The 23590-nt window shown below is 41.8% G+C and overlaps 1 protein-coding gene across 1 annotated transcript in view; it reads right to left on the bottom strand.

Moving 5' to 3' along the window:
• The window catches only part of Fras1 (Fraser extracellular matrix complex subunit 1), a 415397-nt gene that overhangs the window by 33847 nt on the left and 357960 nt on the right, over nucleotides 1–23590 (bottom strand). Inside the window, exons 51-60 of the mRNA XM_031391220.1 lie at nucleotides 22418–22531; nucleotides 20290–20440; nucleotides 18632–18791; nucleotides 16816–16984; nucleotides 14485–14731; nucleotides 12936–13280; nucleotides 10893–11053; nucleotides 9576–9723; nucleotides 4450–4655; nucleotides 430–586 (exon numbers count right to left, since the gene is read on the bottom strand). Of these exons, the coding sequence (XP_031247080.1) occupies nucleotides 430–586; nucleotides 4450–4655; nucleotides 9576–9723; nucleotides 10893–11053; nucleotides 12936–13280; nucleotides 14485–14731; nucleotides 16816–16984; nucleotides 18632–18791; nucleotides 20290–20440; nucleotides 22418–22531 (1858 nt within the window). The remainder of the gene's footprint in view (nucleotides 1–429; nucleotides 587–4449; nucleotides 4656–9575; nucleotides 9724–10892; nucleotides 11054–12935; nucleotides 13281–14484; nucleotides 14732–16815; nucleotides 16985–18631; nucleotides 18792–20289; nucleotides 20441–22417; nucleotides 22532–23590) is intronic.

Raw genomic sequence — 23590 nt, 5'->3', positions numbered from 1 at the left:
CGCCCTAGGGTTCCTGTTCTAGGTTTCCATTCTCCGCCCTAGGGTTCCTGTTCTAGGTTTCCATTCTCTGCTCTAAGGTTTTTGTTCTAGGTTTCCATTCTCTGCTCTAGGGTTCCTGTTCTAGGTTTCCATTCTCCGCTCTAGGGTTCCTGTTCTAGGCTTCCATTCTCTGCTCTAGGGTTCCTGTCCTAGGTTTTAATCGCTTGTGCTCTTTAGCTCTGACAATGGAAGGGATAATGAGATTAAGGATTCCTGTGAGCTCCACAGAAGGTGATCATTTGCTACAGACATTCCAGATAAATCTTCAGAGGTTGCCCTAAATAGGAAGTTCTCTAGCACTTTCTCTTCCAAGACGCTGATGTGATTGGTAAGCTCTCAGTTCATGTCCCAGCAACCTAAGCAAAACCGAAAGGCTTTCTCTTCTGTTACCGTCTTCGTCATTGGATATGGTGACAGTGGCCACACTGTTCTTCCCAATTCTGGCTCCACTCCAGTGGTTTCCAAGAGGATGACCAAGGTAGACCCTGAACTGCTCCTCAGGCTCAAATATGGAGTCGTCATGGATGTAGATAGTGCAGTTCTTCGCCTATGACCACACAAAATGTATTTAGCCTTGTAGCAGAAGGACCAATGATAGGCAGTTTTCCTAGATAACATTTTTCCCTCTTCGTAGCATCAAAGAATTGGCACAAATTCAAAAATAGCTCAACGGTTTCATTTATAAAATAGAACGTTGAATTCTAGCAATTCGTGCCCAACTAGGATGTACCTATATGACAAGGTTTACATTATAAAGACATTCTAAACCATTTGAAACACTTGGTGATAAGTTGTGAAAAAACCAAGGCAATATAATCAACAGTAAACTAAAACACACCTGCAGACCATGGTGTGCTTTCCCACATGGTATCTGGGCTAATGAGAACATTCGTATATGTTACAAAAGGTAGATGACTCATGAATAGGGGTTAGCATATGGCTCTTCTTCCTGGAGAGTTAAAAAATTGTTTTTCTTCTGTGAAAACGGAGTGATTTTGTAAGGAATTCAGAAAGGCACCATCTTGGGTTAAAATTATTAAATTTAAAAATTTTTAAATTTAATTTTAATTTTTAAATGCTAAAGAACTTTCAAATTGGATATCAAATAGTATTTCATCTGAACATTATAGAGGACTGAAACCTGGAAACATAACCCAAGTCTCTTGGTGGTGGGAGGAAACCAAGTATTTCTCAAATAGAATATTCTCTACTGAGGTATGTATGAGTATATGTATATATGTATTATACACAAAAATATAATATATATTATACATATATATACATTTATATACATGTATATATATGTAAAATCAGCCTCAGTGGCACAGTTGTGTGATAGGAAATGGGACATTTGTTGCATGACCATTTTAAATTTACTATCCAACTATCTTACACAGGCCATGTGTGGCTAGTGAAAAGTTCCAAAGTATACTTTACAAATCATGCTAAATGGCAAGATTTCCCCATGAACATTTGTATGTGGCTTCTTAACATCCTTTCAAAATCCTAAAGAATGGCCTTTTTTTCCTTCAGCTTCTTTCCTGCAATATGAATTCATTATAGAATATATGAATCTAGTAGTGACTTTTCAATCTTTTTAAAAAGACGTTTTTGTAAATGCCAACTCTAAAGACATATGCTTAATAAGCCAAAGAAAATGAAGGTTCCAGAATGTGCTGAAGAATTATGATAGATTATCGTGCGGGTAACATATGGTCTATTTGATTTCTTTTATTAAATGAAAAGCTGTTTCTTGAGTAGGCAGTGAATTCTTTTTCTCCTTTGAGCTGAAACCAAACACAGGCATTCAGATTCAAAGCCAAAGACTGCATTTGTAGGTGTTCTTAGATCCAGGTTCTGACTTTCCACTAAGGCTAGTACTGGCCTTTTTGAGTCATGAGTGTCTAAGGCTCTATTTATTTACTTTTCGTCATGAAGAAGAGCAGAGGACAAGTCAGGCGAGGTCTTCTGATGCTAAGTGTCAAAGGATTTTCCAGAAGACAAGATTTTGATAGATTTGTTCTGTCAAAATGGAATACTTCTGTTCAGCTAAGAATATTATGGACAATTTAAAAAAAAGATAAAAAAGGAGGAATATAATCATAAAAATATAAAATTCAAGTCATACATACAAAAGAAATCTTAAAACCACTTGGGATCTCATTTAAAATTTGTTTCTGGGGGTTTAGAAGTTATTAAAATGTAGATGGAGATATAGTAATTGTTACGTATTTTGTTTTTGTACACTCACATAAATGTAAAGGTATATGAGAAAAAATGTTCCTACATATAGTTTAAAATTGAGACTTAACAAATATCTCTATGTAGTTATAGCCAGTAAACTGTAGTATTAATACAAATTATATTAGAACGCATCTTTTCTGTTTCTTCTATGTTGTTATAGTAATTTCTTTCTTTAAAAAGTAATTTATTTTTGTTTTTTGTTTTTAGTTTTTATGTGTATTGGTGTTTGAGCTGCATGTATGTCAGTGTGAGAGAGTCAGACCCACTGGAACTGGAGTTACAGATCATTGTGAGCTGCCTTGTAGGTGCTAGGGATTAACCCATGCCCTCTGGAAGAACAGTCAATGCTTCTAACTGCTGAGCCATCTCTCCAGCCAGGAGATAGAATCATAGTACTTTCTAAATTGGTAAAATTTAACTATATCATAAAAATTTGATATTTATTATAACACAAATAAAAAATGTACAAGGAGAAAGGAATGGATCAATTTGCATTTTCCTACATGTTAACCGCCAGTTGAGCCAGAACCATCTGTTGAAAATGCTGTTTTTTTTCCACTGTATGGTTTTAGCTCCTTGGTCAAAGATCAAGTGACCATAGGTGTGTGGGAAGGAGTTGCAGAGATTAACTATGTAGCAGAGACTGAAGGAAGGACAAGCCAGCCTAAATATAGCTATCTCCTGAGAGGCTCTGACAGTACCTGACTAATACAGATGTAGAGGCTCACAGACATCCATTGAACTGAGTACACGGTCCCCAATGAAGGAGTTAGAGATGGGACCTATGGAGCTGAGGGGTTTGTAGCCCCTTAGAATGAACAACAATATGAACTAACTAGTACCCTCAGAGCTCCTAGGGTCTCAACCACCAACCATGGATTGCACATGGTGGGTCTGATTGTTCTGGCAGCATGTGTATAGTAGAGGATTGCAAATTCGATCATCAACAGGAGGAGAGGACCTTGGCCCTGTGAAGGTTCTGTGCCCCAGTGTAGGAGAATGCCAGGGCCAATAAGTGGGAGAGGGTGGGGTGGCAAGCATGGGGAGGGGGGAGGCAACAGGGGTTTGTTTTTGTTGTTTTTGTTTGTTTGTTTGTTTGTTTTTGGGGGGGAACTGGGAAAGGAGAAATTTACATGTAAATAAAGAAAATATCTAAAAAAAAATAAAGTTCAAAATAAAAAAAAAATGTAGTTAAATAAAAACTAAAAACCAACATGGTTAAAGTTGGTTTGGGTCATGGTTTATCACAGCAACAGAAAATCCTAAGTAAGGCAGAAACTGGTACCAGGATAGCAGAATATTGTTATCAGTGTGTTTTGAGAAGATTTGAGAGGACTGCAGAAGGGTGTTGAAACTTGGGGCTAGAAAAGCCAGTGAGTGTTGAGAGCTTAATGAGCTGTTATCATGAGAACACAGAAGGTAATGCTGAAAGCAGGGTGGCAGGTTTGTGCAGGTCTCACTTGTGAAGTTTCAGAGGGGAGCAAAGACTTTACCTATCAACACCATTTATGCAATGATTTGAATTGAGAGCCACTAAATAAAACCTTTGTTTTGCTGGGACCAGTCAGCTAGGGCTGTAGTCTCAGTTGTGGTTAAGAAGAGGCCAGCATCATTGAGACGAAAATTCAAATGTATTTCCTCAGGGAATTCTCTTTCAGTCACACCTCTGAGACATAGTGAGAGTACAGGCAGCATACCTCTGAGATTACAAGGAGACTCAGAGGCAGCTACAGTGGAGACACACTGAGTTCTCAGGTGAGTGGCTTTAACTACCTTTTAAAGGATGAGTGACTACTCATGTACACTGCTAAGACAAGGCTTGACGCTGTGTAGCGCCTGCCTCTTAGGTCCTATGTTGGGATATATAGTACTCTGGGACAGAGACTCTGATAATAGAGACCCCTCTTTCAGCGTTTAGGTAACATTGCTGGTGGGGTTTCTCTGCATTTGATTCTGCTGGGTTCCAGCTAAGCTTCACAGCTCAGTCAATGATGTGTATGTTTGGTTGTAAGCAAAGACAAAAAAGATAGCCCAAAGATTCCACGTTTAGTAATTTTATCGTCTTGTGAAGAGGTTCAAGAATTAGATCATATCTAATTTACTTCATAGACAAATCAAGGGTACGAGGAGGGGATTTCATCTCTGAGCCACCACGAGCCCACTTACCTTCTCCCCTTTCAGAAATGTAATCCGTGAAGAGTCTGCGTTTCTTCTCTCTTCAAAGTCTTCCATGACCTGAGCGGAGTGGCTCTGAGTATAACACCTCACTGATGATTCGTAGCTCAGGTCCCCGCTCCGGATGATAGGAACATGCAGGACACCCTCCTTTTCCTTCACTAGAAGTAAATCCTTGGAAAACTGCATGCTGGGAACTGGGCAAGACATGGGGAGAGGAAGACCTTGTGAGTGGGAGAGAGAAGATGCAGCAACCCCAGTGGTGCTCTGTAGAAGGCCTCATGGAATACCAAAGCACAAGTGGTGAAGGACCCATAGCATAACTGTTCTTCCTAGGGTGCAATCACTGTTGCTATTATGAGTGTGAGTCCAGTCACCTAGACTTTGTACCTATCTTTGCTTGCTTCAGAATGCAGCTACTACCTCCAGTACAAACAGGGAACACACACAAAGAGAATATGATAATGATTTGAATACAACACATAGCAACTTTACTCCTATGGATACAATAAGGAAAAAAAACAACACAAGGTTGATGACGAAGTATGGCCCCTCACATACGTATTGAGGTCAGGGAGACACCAGGGCAGAGTAAAGATGTTAGCAAAGAAAAACAAAACAAACAACAATGACAAACAGGTTTAATCTATTTAAAGGGCTTCACTTTTTTTTTTTTTGGTTGTTGTTGCCAGATGGTATATAAAAATTAAGCCAGAGAGCCAGGTGGTGGTGGTGTACACCTTTGATCCCAGGACTAGGGAGGCAGAGGCAGGTGCATCTATGAGTTCAAGGCCACCCTAGTCTACAGAGCAAGTTACAGGATGGCCAGAGCTGCACAAAGAAACCCTGTCTCAAAAAACTGAAAAAAGAAAAGAAAAAGAGTAAGCTAGAGCTCTAGATTTTTCTCCTAAATTAAAAACTGACAACAGTAAATAAAATATTACAAAGAAATTTTATATAGGCTAAAACTATTTGGACCAAACAAAATATATGGATAGGGTGAATTTCAATGACTATAACTGATCTGTGGCCACTGCTATGGAGTTAGCTGTTCTTTGAAATGTGCTGATGTCATTTGACTTTAGTAACGAACCCTATGCGTGGTGATCAGAAACAGAGGAATTTGAGGAAATAGACTTGACCTTCCACACTGGCTGCATGACAATGGGGTGAATCACTGATCACTGAGACTTTCTGAATGTTGGGCTTTTAAACTTGCACAGCAAAATTATGAGTATCTCACAGGATAGCTGAGAGGGGTGGCTTTCAGACCACTCACATGATATCCAGTATAGCACAACGTTCATAGAAACTGCTCCAATCTGGTAGGTTGACTGTAGTTTGGTTTGCATGTGCCCCATCACCTCATGCTCCTCCATCCGGGGAATCTTTTATCTGCACCCACTGTGATGTTCTAGACAAAGGTGTTTCCCCAAGCCCAGCATTTGGTTGATGGCTAGTTAGTAATTTCTCCATGAACAGTGCAGGAGGTGTTGGATGTCAAAGACTCCTAAGGTGCACTTCATGTCCAGAGCTGTAGGGAAGCTAGGATTACCCTCTTCTTGGCTGCCTTCTGCACATGCCCTTGCCAAACTTAAAAGAAAGGGGCAGCTCACCACTGCAAGTCCACACCTAGAAAGTTCTGTTTGCCTTCAACTGACTCTGTCTTAGAAGGGTTGGGTGCTGTGAGGACAAATCAATCCTATTGTTAGAATTGAGCCTACTGGTTATTAGTGATGACCTCATAAAAAGACAGAGGCCAAAAAAAAAAAAAAGATCCCTATGCTGGGCAGTGGTGGTGCAGAGGCAGGCGGATTTCTGAGTTTGAGGCCAGCCTGGTCTACAGAGTGAGTTCCAGGACAGCCAGGGCTACACAGAGAAACCCTGTCTCAAAAAACCAACCAAACAAAAAAAGACAGAAGGCACATCCCCACACAATACCACTCCTAGGTGAAAATTACTGACTGCATCATATACAACATAGGGGTCTGTCCTTCGGTGCAAGGTGCTTGGCACAGGAATACCATCGGACATGTGTTGCCAAGGGAGAACGAAACAAATAAGGAAGCTGTGCCTCTCTTAGCATGTGTCCAAAGCTTCAGATGGGTTTTGTGGCTAGCCTGGCTTGCTTCAAGTCAGATCAGAAAGTTAAGGGCTGAACTGGCAATGTTTTCCCATGCATTAATCAACCCCAGATTATTCTAGAGCCGTAAAGACTCTTCTTTCCTCATCTTTGACGTGATATTCACTCTCACTCTCTTGAGGGTTGGAGATATGGACATTTCTTACTGCCTGCATAGAAAAAAAAATACCCTGTCTTTCAGAAGCCCCAGTCAGCAGGAGGTTGGTGAGAGACAATGCAAGACAGCAAGGTGGACACAGACCAGGCTGTGCACGTGCTGGTGGTGTAGGTCATGCTTCGTGTTTAGGATTCATACATATTGATGCCATTCTGTCAATGGCATTGCAGGGTAGCACTGTCCTGGGAAGATGCAGCCTTGACCACGAGGATGGCTTTCCCAGAGCACAGGAGCCCTCTCATTGTACTGATGGGATGCAGAGATACAAAAGAGGTGATTTCTCAAAGGCAGGTGGGCTCACAATGAGCCATTTATCGTTTATCATTGAGCACCTCTCTTAGCACATTTGTTGTATACAACCAACATTTGTTTGTATAAGTCTTGCATCCAGAAATAAGGTACAGGACTCTGTTCTCTGTTACTCTATAGCTGATACAATAATGAACACAATATTCAGGTGAGTGCATAAAGTGTTCCATAGATACTATTATTCTGTTCATCTTCTTGGTCATTGACAACATTAACAAAATATCAATGCTTGGGATGCAGCATCCTCTTTTCAGGCAGTGGTTAATCTGGAGAGTTAACAGAAATCCACCTCTGATCCTTTGGGGTTAATGAATCAGTGCTACTCAGTTGTATACACAGGAGTCCAGTGGTGTTAATGCTACAAGATCTTTCTTGTCTACCAGTAACACTCATATTTGAAATTAGAATCTGTTTTCAGAAGAGGGAGATAAAAACAAGAAAAACGCCTGAAATGAGTTCCTTAGATTGTTTAGGGTCCTGAATTCAGCACAGTGGAAAAAGATGAAAGCACTTGAGATTGACTACATCAGAAAAGTAAGCAATTACATCTGAAAGGTAAGAGCTGATTTCATTAGGTTCTTAAGTGACAGCAGCAGCAGATATTGCTACCTGTGGGGGGTGGGTAGCAGATGGCAGCTGGTACAACATGGGAGAAGGCAGTGAGGTGGGACATGGAACCTGAAGATAGGACCAACGGGTTAGACTCTGGCTCCATTATCACTTCACATGACCTTATACAAATTAATCAAATCTCAGTGTCACAACTTGAATGGTTATTGTGAAGGTCAGAGATAGCAAGTGTAAGATCTTTAAGTGTATATAATACATGGCCTCAGCAAAAATTATCGATCATAAGAGAGAGAGTGAGATGACTAACATCAGAAAACATTGCTGACTACAAACAACCACTAAAGTAAGTTTGGGGATTCCTTTCTTGGAGATAAATTCTTGACATGAAATAAATGTGGTAGCCTTCCTAATAGACTGGGGACATATTGTTTTGTATATCAAATTCCTAAGACTGCAACTCCACACCTAAAATATAAATTATAAAATATTTGGGAAAATTGAAAGACCTTTCTGTGTTCTTCAGAGTGTAATGACTGTATGTGTTACTGAAGTCTGCCTTGTTCATATGATAAATTGTAGACATGCCAAGAATAAATGAACACGCAATAAAATCTACTGTGTGCACAGTGACAGAATTCATCTAAATGACATTCTGGGAAAAGTAAAACTTCAGGGACAGAAAGCAGATACATGGTTGCTAGGGCTTCAGCTATGGAAGAGACTGCCTACAAAGGGCATGATTAAATTCCACAGGGTGTGGGGCTTCAAAGCATCTTTATTATGGTGACATGTGTGTACCACAGTTTGTTTTCAGAGTTTATAAGAATCTTCATTTATGTAAGTATACTCTAATGATGTGTGTGTGTGTAAATACACACACACACACACATATATATATACATACATATAAACACACACATATTTTTCATGAATAATGAACATGAAGAATTTGGTAAAATGATTGTTTCCAGTGAGGGGGCCCAGATGTTTGGGAGGAAGGGGTAGAAGAAAGAGTAAAATTTCATAGTGTGTCCTTTTGCTATTTTTAGTTTTTACTACTAATATACATGATTATTTAAGGATGAATTAAAAACATAAAAAATTACACTGTGGCCCATTTCCTCCTCTTCTGACTCTACGGTCAGCCACTGGGGCTGCTGCTGATGCTCTTCTTGGCTAAAGTAGAAACTGTGACTTGATCTGCAACCTCTGGACCGACATATACATCCAGATGTTCTGGGAATTCTAATTTCCTTCCCTCCCTCCTGACCAGCAGCTTCCTTGCTCGCCCTGCCTCCCATAGGTTCTGTCCTCAGTGCAGACTGTATTTGATCACACACGGCTTCTACTCACTTGTGCACACCATTCTCCCTCCACTAATATTATTTCCCTCATGACAACTCGCACCAGCTCTTTCCTCATAACCACACATTGCTCCCCTTGCAAAGCGCTTTGGCCAGAACACAAGGCTCCAAAGGACCTGCCTGACTCATCATAACTTCCTATGCATGCTGCTACTCACCTGCTGCCTTGTTCGAAGCAGAAGTCAGCCTTCCAGTTCCCCAAATATGCATCTTTCACAATTTTTCATATGTATGTACTTACCTCTCCATTTGTAACAGGCTTTCCTTTATTATCCATGGCTGACATCCTATCGTACCTCAAGAATCTTTTATAAAACTTGTTATCCCAGACACTGAACTTCCGGAGTAAAAGGCTAATGTTTACACATCTCTCTACGCTTGGCAGGTATGGGCAACATGAGTGGCTGTCTCCTCCATGTTTATGCAAGTACACATGCATGCATTTGTACATGCATATGCATATATGCATATTTCATGAATAAAAATATGAATTGAATATAATGTAAAATGCATGGAAATTAAGAAAATATAGAAATACACTTGAAATCAGCAGTAGGCATTCCCAGTCTCTTACCATCCTGGAATGTGTCATTGATTGCAATGACAGCCTGAGAGGGCTTGGTCAGTTCCGCTCCTTGTGCTGAGCTGAGGAAAACCACAAATGTCTCCAGTCCTTCAATTACTGGGTACTGTGTGTCGTCCAAGATAGTCAAAGTGCAGTACTGGAGGAGAGATGGAAGCAGACTTCAGGGAAGGCTCAGTGCCCAGCATTGGCATCTTTCTTTATGGTCATAAAGTGGTCCTTTTGTCTTTAAATTCATAACATGATCATCTTATTAGCATAGTCTTACAGTTTCTATTCTAAACTTGCACTGTTGCATATTTGATGGTAAAAAGATAACTTGAAGAACTTGAGAGGATCCTATCATGAACTTCTACTCATCTTTTCGTGTGTGTGTGTATGTATGTGTGTGTTTATCCACGTGTTTGTTTTTCTGTGTGTTTATGTCTATGTCCACATGTGTGTGTATGTGTGTGTGTGTATGTATGTGTGTAAGAGTGAAAGTATGAAGGTCAGAGGACAACATGTAGATAATGTTTCTTTCCTTCCCCGTGTGAGTCCTGAGAATCAAACTCAGCCCATCAGTCTCAGAGGGGATGGCCATCTTGCCAGTCTTCATTTATTTTCTAAAGAAAATAAGGACTGAAATGTTGTAAGTGGCTTTTAATGTTTTGAAGAGACTCGGAAAACAGGCAGAAATTACCCTAGTGACATCATGTAGAGAGGGTAGAAATGGGATGTCTCCATAGGGTTCCTCCTCTTGGAAATCTCACAGAAGAGGGGCAGAAAGACTGTAGGTGTCCGAGGGGATAAGGACAATAGGAAAACAGCCCACCGAATCAACCAAGTAGGGCCCATGCGGGCTCACAGGGACCTCAGTGGCAAGTGCAGGGTCTGCATCAGGTCCGATGCATATGTGCTGTGGCTGTGAGCCTGGTGTTTCTGTGGGACTCCTAGCTGTAGGAATGGGTGTAGCTCTGACTCTTTTCCCTGCTCTTGAGGCTCTTTCCCTCTGTTGGGTTGCTGTCAGGCTTGGCTGTGAGGGCTTTTGTCTTGTCTCTTCTTGTATCTTGTTTTGTCACGCTCGGTTGTTGTCCCTCACAAGCCACCTCTTTTCTGATGGGAGATGGAGGGGGTTTGAAACCGGCAAGAGGGGTGGTGAGAAGAGCTTGGAGGAGTAGAGGGAGGGGAAACTGAGGTCAGGATGTATTGTATGAGAGTAGAATCTGTTTTCTTTTCTTTTCTTTTTTTTTATTTTTTATTTTAAGAAACTGCACTAGCAACCATGTGCCTTTGGACTTTGAGGCATTTGGGCTGCTGTGGACACACCTGCTCAGTGATACCTGGCCCAAATTCCACCTTTCTTGAGCTGGGGACATAGTCAACTCCTGGAGTGGCAGAAGCTGGGTCCGAGGGCCGTGTGGCACACCAGACAGATGTGAAGGTAGAAAGGTCAGTGCCATGGCGGATAACTGGAATCTTCACTGTGCCTGGATTGCAGTAGTAGACATATTTAATATTCAATCTTGAGCAAACACCAAAACAGCAGAGGGCATCTCAGAACACTCTTCTCTCCCAGAACAGCGGTAGCTCTTCTACAAAGTTTGTCTCATCCAACCTTATTGATGCTCCTCCCCCACTCTGAAAAGGGCTGAGAGGTGACAATGCTTCCCTTGGCTGACTCTAAGGTCAAGAGGAGACTCACAGGATGGTCTTAACCAGGGTGGCACTGGAAAAATGATCCTTGGGGAAAAGCAGGTTTCACATGCATCGGAGGAAAGACCTGCCACCAAGAAACATCTCAAACCTATTTAAGGAGGAAAAACCCTGAGATGAGAGCCTCAGCTGGAAAAGTCAGTAATGAGCTCAGGGACCTACAGGGCCCGGGGCTGCATGTTCTTAATGGAATGTTTTAACTGGGTTGATTTTCTTATTTTATCCAGCAGTACACACATCATTACTTAAACCACATAAGCTTATGATCCTAGAAACAAACGTCATCTTTTGGGCCACAGTGACACCATACTTGTAGAATCTTAAAGATATTTAATTCTTTTCACAGCCACAGAGAAAAGTTGACTTGAGAACCCCACCAGACACCATATTCTACCATTGATATGTGAGGTGACACATAGTCATATCAGGGCTCTTGATGCCCAGGAAAGGTAACACGACAGAATAGAGAAACAAGGTTCCGATCCAGGCACTGCGACTGTGCTTGCTACACAATCTTTTGTTTTGTTTTGCTTACATGAAGTTTTTTTAGAGACTTATTCACTTGTTCTCATTTTAACTGTAGGCATGTTCAGCCTACATGTATGGATGTGCACCAAATGCATGGCTGGCTTCCATAAAGGCCAGAAGAGGGTGCCCGATCCCCTGGAACTGGAGCTGCCATGTAGATGCTGGGAAGCAAACCTAGATCTTCTCAAACACGGGGTCGCGTCTCCAGTCTCTAACTGAATAAATTCCGATAATTTGTTTAACTTCTCTGGGCCTCAGTCTGGTTTTCTATGTAATGGCTTCATGCTTGACATTGAGTATGTGTTAAAAAAATATATTAGTTCTGGGAACTGGAAAGATGGTTCAGTGGTTAAGAGGGCTTTCTGCTTTCACAGATGATTTTATGTCACCTCTGGCCTCTGAGGGACCTGAATGCCTTGTGCAAACATACACTATCCCCCCCATGCACTCGTGCGCACGCGCACACACACATACACACACACACACACACACACACGCACACACACACACCTAATCTTTAAAAAGTGTTAGTTCCCAATACACCGCTGAATCCCTTCAAAGAGGTAGAAGACCCTGATCTTCAGTACAGTTACTACCACCCTCTGCCTGATGCACATGATAAACTTAGAGACCCTTAAAAACCACAAGAAGGAAGGGGCTTAGGCTCTAAAGCAATCCAGAGAAGAGACTTACCACTGATTCCATGGGGCTAACATATACATGAAAACCCTCCATTGTGCTAAGACACTGAAACTTGGATGTTTGTTTCAGCAGCTAAAAGTATACTCAGTAACTGTCTGCATCCTCGATGAATCACATTACTGCACAAGCCAAAATGCTTAGGACCATAACATCCTCTGGGCCACAAAGTCAGACCATGGAGCTCCAAGACAGTTGTTTCTCTGCCATTAACAATCAGAGCAAGCAAAGTGGACAGGATTCTCTACTTTCACTACCTCCCATTGCTGATCTCGAAGCCTGGCAACCTATAATGCTCAAGACCAACAATATTGCCACTAAGGAGTGACATTCTCCATGTCTTAAGCACATTGCCAAACATAAGAAGGAACCTGGGAGGAAGGATCAGGAGACGGTTCATAGAAACTCAGAGAGACTCTCCTCCATTACCTGCATCCTCACTGATGGTGAAAGCTGTGTTGCCCAGGGAGACAGTTGAGGCATCATTGGGACCACTAATGAGAACCTTGGCCACTGCCAGCCTTCCAATGCGGGCATTGTCAGAAGTGTCAGCCAGGGCTATCTCAAACTCCTCTTCCTCCTCATACTCGCTGTCATCAATGACCATGACATCACATGTGGACACAGTGACACCGGGACCAAATAGCACACGACTCTCAGCAGACCTCCCTCTGGACTTAAAATCAGATCCTGATTCCAGAGCGTAGAGGCTACTTCCCATGGCTGACTTAGGAACTGTGTAGCAAACGGCAGACACGGTGCTACTCGAGTCTCCTGCAGTGCGAGAAAGGCAAACCACGTGAATGGGTACTTCTCAGATTTTAAGATTTCTAGTAACTTAATGAGCTTTTCCCTCTGACTATTTCTATCACCATTTCTGCTCCAACTCTGACAGGCAACCTTCCTGAACTGCAGTTTCTATTAAGCCTGGGGTATAAACCGCTTGAGGACTTAATATACCCCCACATACTTCCCCCAAATGGATTTCCTATTCTGTAGATTTTGTGCTCTGTTAATTCACAAGACTCATTGCCCACCATCTAGGGCCACAGCGGGTGGAAAGATAAGAGGCATATTTTGGTACTTTAAGTAGCAAAGTAATTGTGTCCTGACGTAAGTGTGATGAGCATGGTTCACTGCCTTCCTGAAGAAACTTCTGTACTTTAATTCCCCGAGAGACATAAGCTTGTTCAAAAAAGGAAAGATGAAACAATACAAAGCAATATAAAAATACAGACAACTGTGTTCATTAGTGCTGCCACAGCCTGTAGTGACAACCTGGTGTGGCAGCCCAGAGCAATCAGTGGGGCTTGTCTGTCTTCCAAGTGGTATTTACTAAGGTTTTGTGCTATCCAAAGTATTTATTTCACTAATACCCTGTCAGCAGATCCAATACTGAAAACGGACACTATCATTTATGTTCAGGTGGTCTTGAATGAATTCCATCCCTACACATTTTAAAGTACTGCACAGTCATAAACCCATGAAATCTTTGTTTTAAACATCCAGCCTTAAAATATTGCTCTTTATTTCCCAAGGGGAGACAATTTTTCATCTGAACATTATACTTAACATCCAGGTAGGGAAATCTCTAAGTATATGTTCTTCCCTCCAAAACCTGAGATTTGTACAATTACAACTTCTCTCCTCGATCACAGTTGGTAAATAATTTATGGAATGGGTGATTGATTAAAAAGACCAAGTTAATGAATAATTTGTAAAGCTAAATCTAACTAGTCTGCCCTTCAACTTGAAGAATAAATGGAGCTCTAACTACATGCACTGAGAAGAGAGGCCTTCTGATCAGGCCTCATTCAGGCGGCAACTCAACATCACAGTTGTTCTGGGATTCAGTGGGTTAATATATTAAAAAGCATACAAAAGAATTAATGTGAAACCTGAGCACTCAACACACAGAAGAGGCTCAATGGATGTTAGTTATTATCATAGCTCCTTGTCACCCATGGCAACAACAGACCTTGTCTTTTGATGGGAGCAAACAGAAACCCAGCACTCTCATTGACCCGGTAGGTCTTCTTATCAAACTCTAATGTGGGCTCATCCTCAGTGTCATTGATGATGACCTTCGCCTGGGTGAACTCTCCCAGCAGGGCATAGGCTGGCATGCTGAGTTCCACGGTGAAACTTTCGATATTCTCAAATACATCATCATCATTGATGACGATGGTGCAGGACTTTGTGTCCTCTCGTTCATCAAACTGCACCTGTCACAAAAGAAGCAAAAGGGGTTAAACTGTGCATCAACTCAACATCCCCAGGTCAGTCCCAAGATTTTGAGTGCCCAACTTGAGCTGGCAAAGAACTGCAAGGTGTCTTTGAGTTCCTCCATTCCCGCCTCCTGCTGTCCTGCCTGCATCGCTCAGACATCTCTCCCTGTTCTTGGCATGCAGGGAGGCTAATTTATGGCGTAAGAACATGAAGGGCAAAGCGCTAGCCTATATCTGCTGACTAGTACGATGGGTAAGAGTTGTGTTCTTTGTCACTTGGGTTTTTTCAGTGTTCTTTCTATTTGGGGGGCAAGTTTAACCAGAAAAATCTCCAGTTTTGGAGTACACAGATTTGAGTTTCAGGTGTCAATTACCTCCCAAGTAGATAAATTTATGAAAGTTCATGACTACCAAGTACTTAATTGATTTACAATAATAGTTCTTTTATACTATTACTAGGAAGACTAAATAAAAGTCTATTATGAACGTGCTAAGATATTTTCAAGCGCTGCCCGGCACAGATATATCGTCTCTGCCATGCCTATATTATATATTTAATTAAAATTTACGGGAGAATTATGTTGTACTGAATAATTGAGTTTGAGTTCATAAAATGTCACTTAACACACTAGGCTAATTTAACTTTATATTTGGCTAAACCTTTTGCCATAAAATGGACTAGAACTATAATATGAATGAATTTAGCAGGTGCAATACAGAGAAGTTATTTTATGCTCACTTAACTGTAAATGCAGTTGAGAATTGTCCTGGTTATATCCTTGTCTAAAAATGAATGAATGAATGAAAAGAGAATGGAGAAGAAGAGACAGAGGCAGAGGAGGAGGGATGAATAAAATGAGGATAAACTGTTCAAGCAGAAAGTAGAGATAGGTACTTGTCTAAACTGGGAAGACAGGAAGTGGACCTGGCCTGTTGTTTGTGTAAACTGGGATAGTTAAGTATCTGTAAGAACTACCCAGAAGCCTCTAAGGAACCCAGATCTGAAAGACACATAATTTAAATCAGGCACCATTATTAGTGCATACCTAATCAACTGATCAAATTGAGCTTTTGCTAATCTCCGTATTTCAAAATGCCCCCAAGAAAGCAAAGTGCTCATTAGATTTCTGCTTAAGATCTGGAACACACTGACAGCCCTTTGTCTTTTCTTGGAAAATGTGACATCCCTTTTCTGAAGACTCTTTATCTTCTCTGGTCTTTTCTATATCCCTATTGGACATAAAAGGCTTTTACTTAGTCTAGCTGATTGCTGAACTCTGTGAAAGGACAAAGCCCACTGTGCTTTATAGAGACTTAACTTCTAAAATGAAATTGACTTGAAAAAAGATGAAACAAATACCCATTAAATGCAAGCACTGTATCCTATAGGAGAAAAAGTGTTAATTATCCACCCTGCCCCTAATTCATGCTAAGTGTGTATTCTACCATTGACTTGTACCCCTGATCTTCTCACTACCTCCCCATTATCCCCTTTCTTTCTCATTACCATCCTGGAGGTAAAAGAGATGTCTTGGAAATTTCCCTGTGGCTCAGGCTTAAGACATGTCACATTCAACATGCCCAAGACAAAAATCCCAGCACTAAACTTCAACCAACTCGCTTCCCCTGCCCATCCTCTCATAGCAAGGGGTGGCATCATCTCTGTCTGCCTCTGGCCCTGTCTCTAATCCACTGCTCACTTCTGTCAAGTGAGGCCCCTCTTGTCACCTCTCACCTATTCTATCCCAAGAAATTTTCAACTTGTTTGTTTATGTACTCTTTTCCCCACCTCCAAACCAAGAGAAGGGAGAGCAAGGGTGTGGACACCAAGAACTGAGGACATGATATATTGCTGAGGTCTTGTCACGAAGCAAAATGTAAACACCTAGAAGCCAGATGACAATTTAGGCCCTGGCAGACACTTCCATGCAGGTTAGCCAGACTAAAGAACAAAGAACTATGAGAAGGGAATATAAGGCAGTTTCTTGAGGAGGATGTTGATGGGCAGGGACACGCATAAGGAGAGAACATCGCCATAGCCTGTGGCCATGATGAGGGGCAAGTGGTCCTTCCATACCTACCTGGCCAGCATACTCCATGTAGTCCTGCTGTCCAGGATGAGAGCTGACCCTGGAGCTGGAGCTGGCTGTGCCTTGTTCAGTGCGACACAGGACGATGGCGTACTGGTTCAGGTTCCCAGTCCTCTGCACCGTGACACTGACAGACCCCGCCTTCTCACTGACGTTATAGCTAGAGGCACACAAAAGTCAGGCTCTGAAAATCTGTCTTAAGGCTATGAAGAGACCACTTGCTCAGTGGTTATCTCTGCTGTTTGGCCATAGGAGCTAGGTGTTTCAGAGGACAGGCAGTTTAGTGTCCTCAAAAAAAGGTTACATAAATTGATGGAACATGCTTACCTCTGAGTCACAGTGCCCATGAACAAGGATACTGGGGTTTACTGTGGAGGAGACTACAGTCACCCAGAACATTACATAGGAGCTTCAAACTTCAGAATTCAGAATATGGAGTGGTGACAGACAACCTCTCCAAAGAATGAAGAATCATCAGAAGAGGTCAGGGAGGTCTTAAGGGTGATGTTGTGGGGAGTGTTGTTAGTAACTTGACTTGGGTAGGAAGCCACTGGACCAGGTCTGTAAGATGTGTACAATTGATCCAGGGTAGATTCTGAGCTTGAGTCTGGGAAACAAAGATTTATAGATGGCATTTTATGATGTAAGAGTTCAGGCAGGGCCTCAGGCTGAAAGGTGGGATGTGTTCTGGATGGCCAAGAGGCTACTTCTGACGATCTTAACGTATAATGAGTAGGTTTGGAAAAGCCACAGAGAGACAGCCATGAAACTGGGCTTGAATGCAGCATATGAGGACAGCCGTTCAGTCTGTGGTGTGTCTCATTGCTTTGAGTGTTTTAGGCAAAACGCCTTTGAAAGAGTGAACCTCATTGCCAGTCACTGTGCCATCCAGTCCATTACGTATTAGAGGTTTGCCAACAGAAAAGGATCCCTATTACTCAACTTATTTAATTTTTGGAAGTGACATAATCAAGAGGTAATTAAAAGCAAATCTCAATACATGTATTTTACGGGGTGATTCTAATTATTATGAGTATGGCTGAGAATGGGGAAGCTGGAAGCTAGCTCGTTAGTCCTACCCACAACAGAACTGTCAAGAAATTGATGTTTTAGAAAAGTGAATCTTTTAAATGCTGATTTAAAAGGTGTTCATTCTAGAATAATATCACAAGTTATAATTTAACTCAGAGAAACCAGGACCATGCCTGTCCATCACCTTTATCAAATGACAACTCCTGGTTCTCTGCAACTCTCCAGTAGATGAGGAAAATATCTTAAAGAGCCCACATGCATGATGCATAGTTTGACACAAATCAAAGCAGACTTGGGAAACGCAACCTAAAGGTCTATTTTCTACTTTTCCTATAAATTTTTACTGGATTATCTTCTGCAGCTTGGAGATGGAAGGCAAAGTATTCGACAGAAGCATTGAAGGAGGACGGTTAAGATTACTGGGCTCAAGATCTCCTCTTATGGCTTGCTAGCTACATGATTAAGGGCAAGGAACTTCACCTCTACCTGTCACAACTGCTCTGCAACTGTAGGGACAAAAAGGGAATCTCATAATTGCACAGCTGCAAGCAAATATGATGAATTAAGTTGAGAATATAACATTTTGTATATAGATTATATCATTCAATCAATATTTCATGCAATTATTTTAATTGCTGTTATCATCACCACCATTACTATTATTGTTACTTCAGCGATAATGGTTGACTGGATCTGCCTTCTAAAGTGTTTCACCCTAATTTCCTCTACTTGCTTAATTTATTTCTCAACATATAGTATACAATAAAAATGGTACCTGGTATATTTAAAGCTGATGAGAGACCACTGGATATGGAAGACATTGTCGCTGACCACGTTGGGTTTACTGTCCTTCACCAGGAACTGAAAACTATCCATCAGTTTCTGGGTCTTCTCCTCATACAACACATAACGAATCAACCCCAAGTTCACATGCGCTGTGAGAAAAATAGAGCCCCAGAATCCATTGTGAGCTAGTGTGAAGGTGTAAGACACTCTCACATTTCCCAGACTAACCAAGTGAATCTAGTCTTCTAATGGGCGAGAAGAACTCATTTTCAAAAGAATAAAAAGTATAGTAGTCTTAAAAACAAATGACTCTTACTAGTTATAAAGAAACATCTTGCAATTGCTTATTTTATATACCAATCTTTATATATGAAATTCCTCTTTATGCTTTTGTAAAAGGAGACTCTCAGGGTCTGGGAAGAAAGCACCCCAGAGTGTGAGTGAGTGTAAAGCACTGAAAGGCAAATTTGAAAGCTGACAGAGACAAGGTTTTGACCTCATCGTTTATGTAGATAGGCTCAAACCAGTCTAAATTCCTTCTAAAGAAGGTGGGAGTGGGGGCTGGGCTAGAGACATGGCTCAGCAGTTAAGAGCACTGGCTACTCTTCCAGAGGTCCTGAGTTCAATTCCCAGCAACCACATGATGGCTTACAGCCATCTGTAATGGGATCTGATGCCCTCTTCTGTATGCAGGTATACATGCAGATAGACTGCTCATATACATTAAATAAATAATAAATAAATAAATAAATAAATAAATAAATAAATCTTGCCAAAAAAAAGTACTTTGGGTATGTGCTGATAAGAAAAGCTGGGTCTGACAGCAACAACCCCAATATGAGCCACAGCTTTCCATGACTGGGAATGGGGTGGGAAAGGAGTGCAGAATGTGGTCTTAGGGACCATGCTATGACACTACCCAATCAAACTGGTCTCCAAAGGAGAGGAGTGACAAGCTTATATGAAACTACAAAACAACCTGCTCTGGGTTATTCAAAAAGGAAAATATTTCTATCGAGCAGCTTACATACACAAGACCTTTAACTCCTTGGCTAGAGATGTTTTTCAAAAAATGTCATCACCTGTAGAGAATAAAATGGTAAATTTCCTAAGATCACAAATCTTTCAGTCTGGCATCCGTTTTGTTGTTTGTCTTAAAAGAAAACCAAGCGGAGGTGGAGAGATGACTGAGCAGTTAACAACACTGGCTGCTCTTCCAGAGGGCCCAGGCTGAATTCCCAGCAATCACATGACAGCTCACAGCTGTCTGTAACTCCAGAATCCAACATCCTCGCACAGACAACGCCTCTCACAGACAACACCTCTCACATACATGCAGACAAATCACCAATGCACATGAAATAAATAAATACATAAATAAATAATATTTAAAGAACTGAAGCAGTCCCACATATCTTTTCCAAAAAAAAAAAATCTAGATTAACCCAAGGGCAAGAGGTACAGTGAAGATGGATTTTTCTGGTTTAAATTTCCGGAAGAAATTTACAAAGAGTAAAAATGCAAAAGTTAGATAATTAGATACTAGATGATCCATTTGTAAAAAAGTAGCAGGAAGTGACCATGGCAAAAAATATGGGAGAGCAGCATTTGAACGTGTCTCCCCTTTCTAGGTTCCTAAGAACACACCCTGGGTGAAGGTGGCTGCCGCTCTGCCCGGCTGCAGCTTGTTCTCCAGGTAGCCATGCATGGGGCCTGTGGTGACCTCATAGATAAGCTGTGAGTCCTCCGTGTCTGGATCCATGGTCAGCAGTTCCTTCTTGGTGATCAGGTTGGTTGCCTGGAATAGAAACCCATTAAATTTAATTCCTGAGGTGGGAATTAAGCTGGAGCAAGACCCTCTGACTCAGATTTAATTCCATTCCACAATGATTTACGGAGAGCATTTGCTGCACAGAAAAGTCTGTTAGGATGGGAGAGACCTGAGAACGGAGACCACAGCAGTCTCTGCCCTGGAAGCTTTCACGAAGAAGAAACTCCCGCACAAGGTCAATGGGGCAAGAGTTTATGTGGAAATAAGCAGGGGATTTCAATTTGGCTTTGAAAGAGGATTGGAACCTGGGAGGAATGATATAATACAGAGAAAACGGCTAAGCCTTATGCCTTAGGAGAGTCACTGACAATCCTGAAGTTGATTAGGATATGCTGTACTCACTCACTCAGTCAACGCAGAGCGAGGTGAGAAACTCGTGGAAAGAAAGAGTAGTGAGCTGTACTCTACATTTGTGGGGCTAACCAGAGAAGGGCAGGGTGTTCACCTTTGGATTTCATAAAGGAGAAGTCATTGGTGACTTTACCATGCACTTATTTATTGAGACAGGGTCTCACTGTATAATGTAGGCTGGCCTCTAACTGGAATCCTCCTGCATCAGTCTCCAAAGTGAGTGATACTTTATATAGTGATGTGTTGCTACGTCTGGCCATTGGAAACATTAATGACTGTTATTAGGATAGAGGAGGGATGGGAGATAGACCTAAGATGATGAGAAAATCTGATTGAATATTGAGAAAAAAAAATCAAAACACATAAGACTTTATACTGGGGTAAATGTGTGTGTGTGTGTGAACGTGAGACTGCATGTCTACGTGTATGCATGTGGAGACTAGAGATCCATGTCTAGTGTCTTCGTATCTTGGGTTGGCTTTCCAGTGAGCTCCAGGGATCTGCTCACCTCTGTGCTCCCAGCACTGAGGGTAAATATGCATATACCAATGTGCCCAACTTTTCACATGGGAGCTGGGGCTCTGAACTTACAGCTGCATGCCTGTGTGGGAGATGCTTTATTGACTGAGCCACTTATTCGACTCCATCATATTTATTTTGAGAAACACAACAGTTCAATAGTTAGATCCATAGCTATCTAACCAGCTCCACGAGGATGACAAGCCACAGTGTCGGGAGAGTATCACTGATCAACATTCTAACACGGGAGGAAGAAATGTGCATGCGTTGATGCTGATGCAGGTTTAGGGCTGATTTGCTACCACTTCAAAATGATGAGATGCACCTTAAAAGTATCCATCGGGAACCAGGAGATGGGGGAAGAAATCTCTGAAGCAGGAGTACTCTGAGGAAGATCGCCTATAAGGATATCTGCTCCTTTCTTTCTAGGGCAAGCATTTAATATTCCTTAAAGTCTGTTCTCCCCTTCTAGATGTTAATAGTTTTAGCTGAGTACCTGCTTGCCCAGCTCGAGACACCATTTCCCAGTTTCCTATGAAACCTCTGTGCTCATCTGACCAATTTCTTGCCAACGGAATATAAATGGATATGACACATTCAATTTCTGTGTCTCTTGCTGAAAATGAAGTCGCTTACCCTAGACTTCAGTTTTAGCCTTTCTTTTTAGGTGGGATACTGAAGAAACCTGAGTGCCTGTTCAACAAGAGGCACTCAGCGATGGGTGGCACCATCACCATGAAGAGCTTGCAGCAGTAAGGCGACAGGCACAGTCCTGGCCCAACACTTTCACATCACATGTGGTACAAAAATAAGAAATGACTTTCTTATTTGACCTGCTCTATTTGGAGGATCTTTTTATAGGGTTGTAGGGTTATATTAATATAACAAGCCAACTGATGCTAACAATTTAATAAGTGGAGAATCCTAACCAAATTTTTGGGTTCACCTGCCTTAGGAAAGTCAGCTCAAGAGAGTGGTGGGTGAGCTGCTATTCTGTTCCTAAGTAGCTTCATGCTGAGTACTTAGCAGGACCGAGCATTGAGCAGAGGATATGGCAGGTGGGATATGACATACCTTGCCATCCATATACTCCAGCCACTGAAGCCCCAGGTTGGTGACAATTCTAGGGGTGCCATCATCCACAGGGAGGATGTCCACATGGAACTGCTGGGGGGCTGCTGTCATGATCTGCAGGTGGGAAGAGAAGAGCATTCATCCTTGATGCTGGAGTTTCCCAGACATTCTACCTAGACGTTACAATTCCCAAACTCTGTGCACATGTCAGAGACAAAGCTTTGAGCTCTTCTCACAATTGGCATTAGACTTCAGGGAGAGGCAACTGACAGGGTGAGACTAACACTTACACAGAAACCAAAAGCAAGGATATCTCTGCCAACCTCATCTGCTGTAGATGTTGGTTTTTACATGTGTGTGTGTGTATGTGTGTGTGCGCGTGTGTGCGTGCACGTGGGCATTTATGTATATGTGTGAGTGCATGCCTTTGTGAGTTCATATGTGTGCATGTGAATGAGTGCACCATGTTTGCCTACGTGTGCATTTGTGTATATGTATGAATGCATGCCTTTGTGAGTTCATATGTGTGTGCATGTGAATGAGTACACGCATGTTTGCCTACATGTATGTGCATGTGTTAATATGGCATCAGGCAACATTATTTAGGTTGGTCTTGAATTTCTGAGCTCAAGTAATCCTCCTGCCTCAATCCCCTGTTAGCTGGGACTACCAATATGTCCCATTATGCTTGGGTACACATATGTCTTCTTTAGTGGATGTCACAATGGTTAGATTTATAACAATAAATATCATTTTCTCTCATATAAGGTTCTATATTTTAAATTATATAAGTGACATGGAAGTAGAAAGGGGACCATGAGAGGAAAGGAATAGATCTAAAGGAAGGGTCATCGAGAGGGGATGCTGGAGTAGATGTCAGTCACATGACAGCAGAAAGTGGTACCTTTGGGGGAGAAGGGAGCTCCAGGAGAGGAAGCCAGGCAGGCCAGTGGGGAGTATGAAAAAGAACAAAGTGGATAGACACATACATACGAAAATGCTGGCAACCAGTTACCCTGTACACTAATTTTAAAAATTAATTACAACCCCCTGTTGCCGCAGATGAAACAATACACAGATGCTTTTTCTCTCAGTATCTTGTGTTAAAGTTTTCATGAGAGGCTGGCAAACAGCATCATTAAAATGTTAATGCTGAAGGCTCTAGGTGGGGTC

The sequence above is a fragment of the Mastomys coucha genome, unplaced genomic scaffold, assembly GCF_008632895.1.
Source record: "Mastomys coucha isolate ucsf_1 unplaced genomic scaffold, UCSF_Mcou_1 pScaffold22, whole genome shotgun sequence".
NCBI classification, from domain to species: Eukaryota; Metazoa; Chordata; class Mammalia; order Rodentia; family Muridae; genus Mastomys; species Mastomys coucha.
This window is presented reverse-complemented; position numbering and strand designations above follow the sequence as displayed.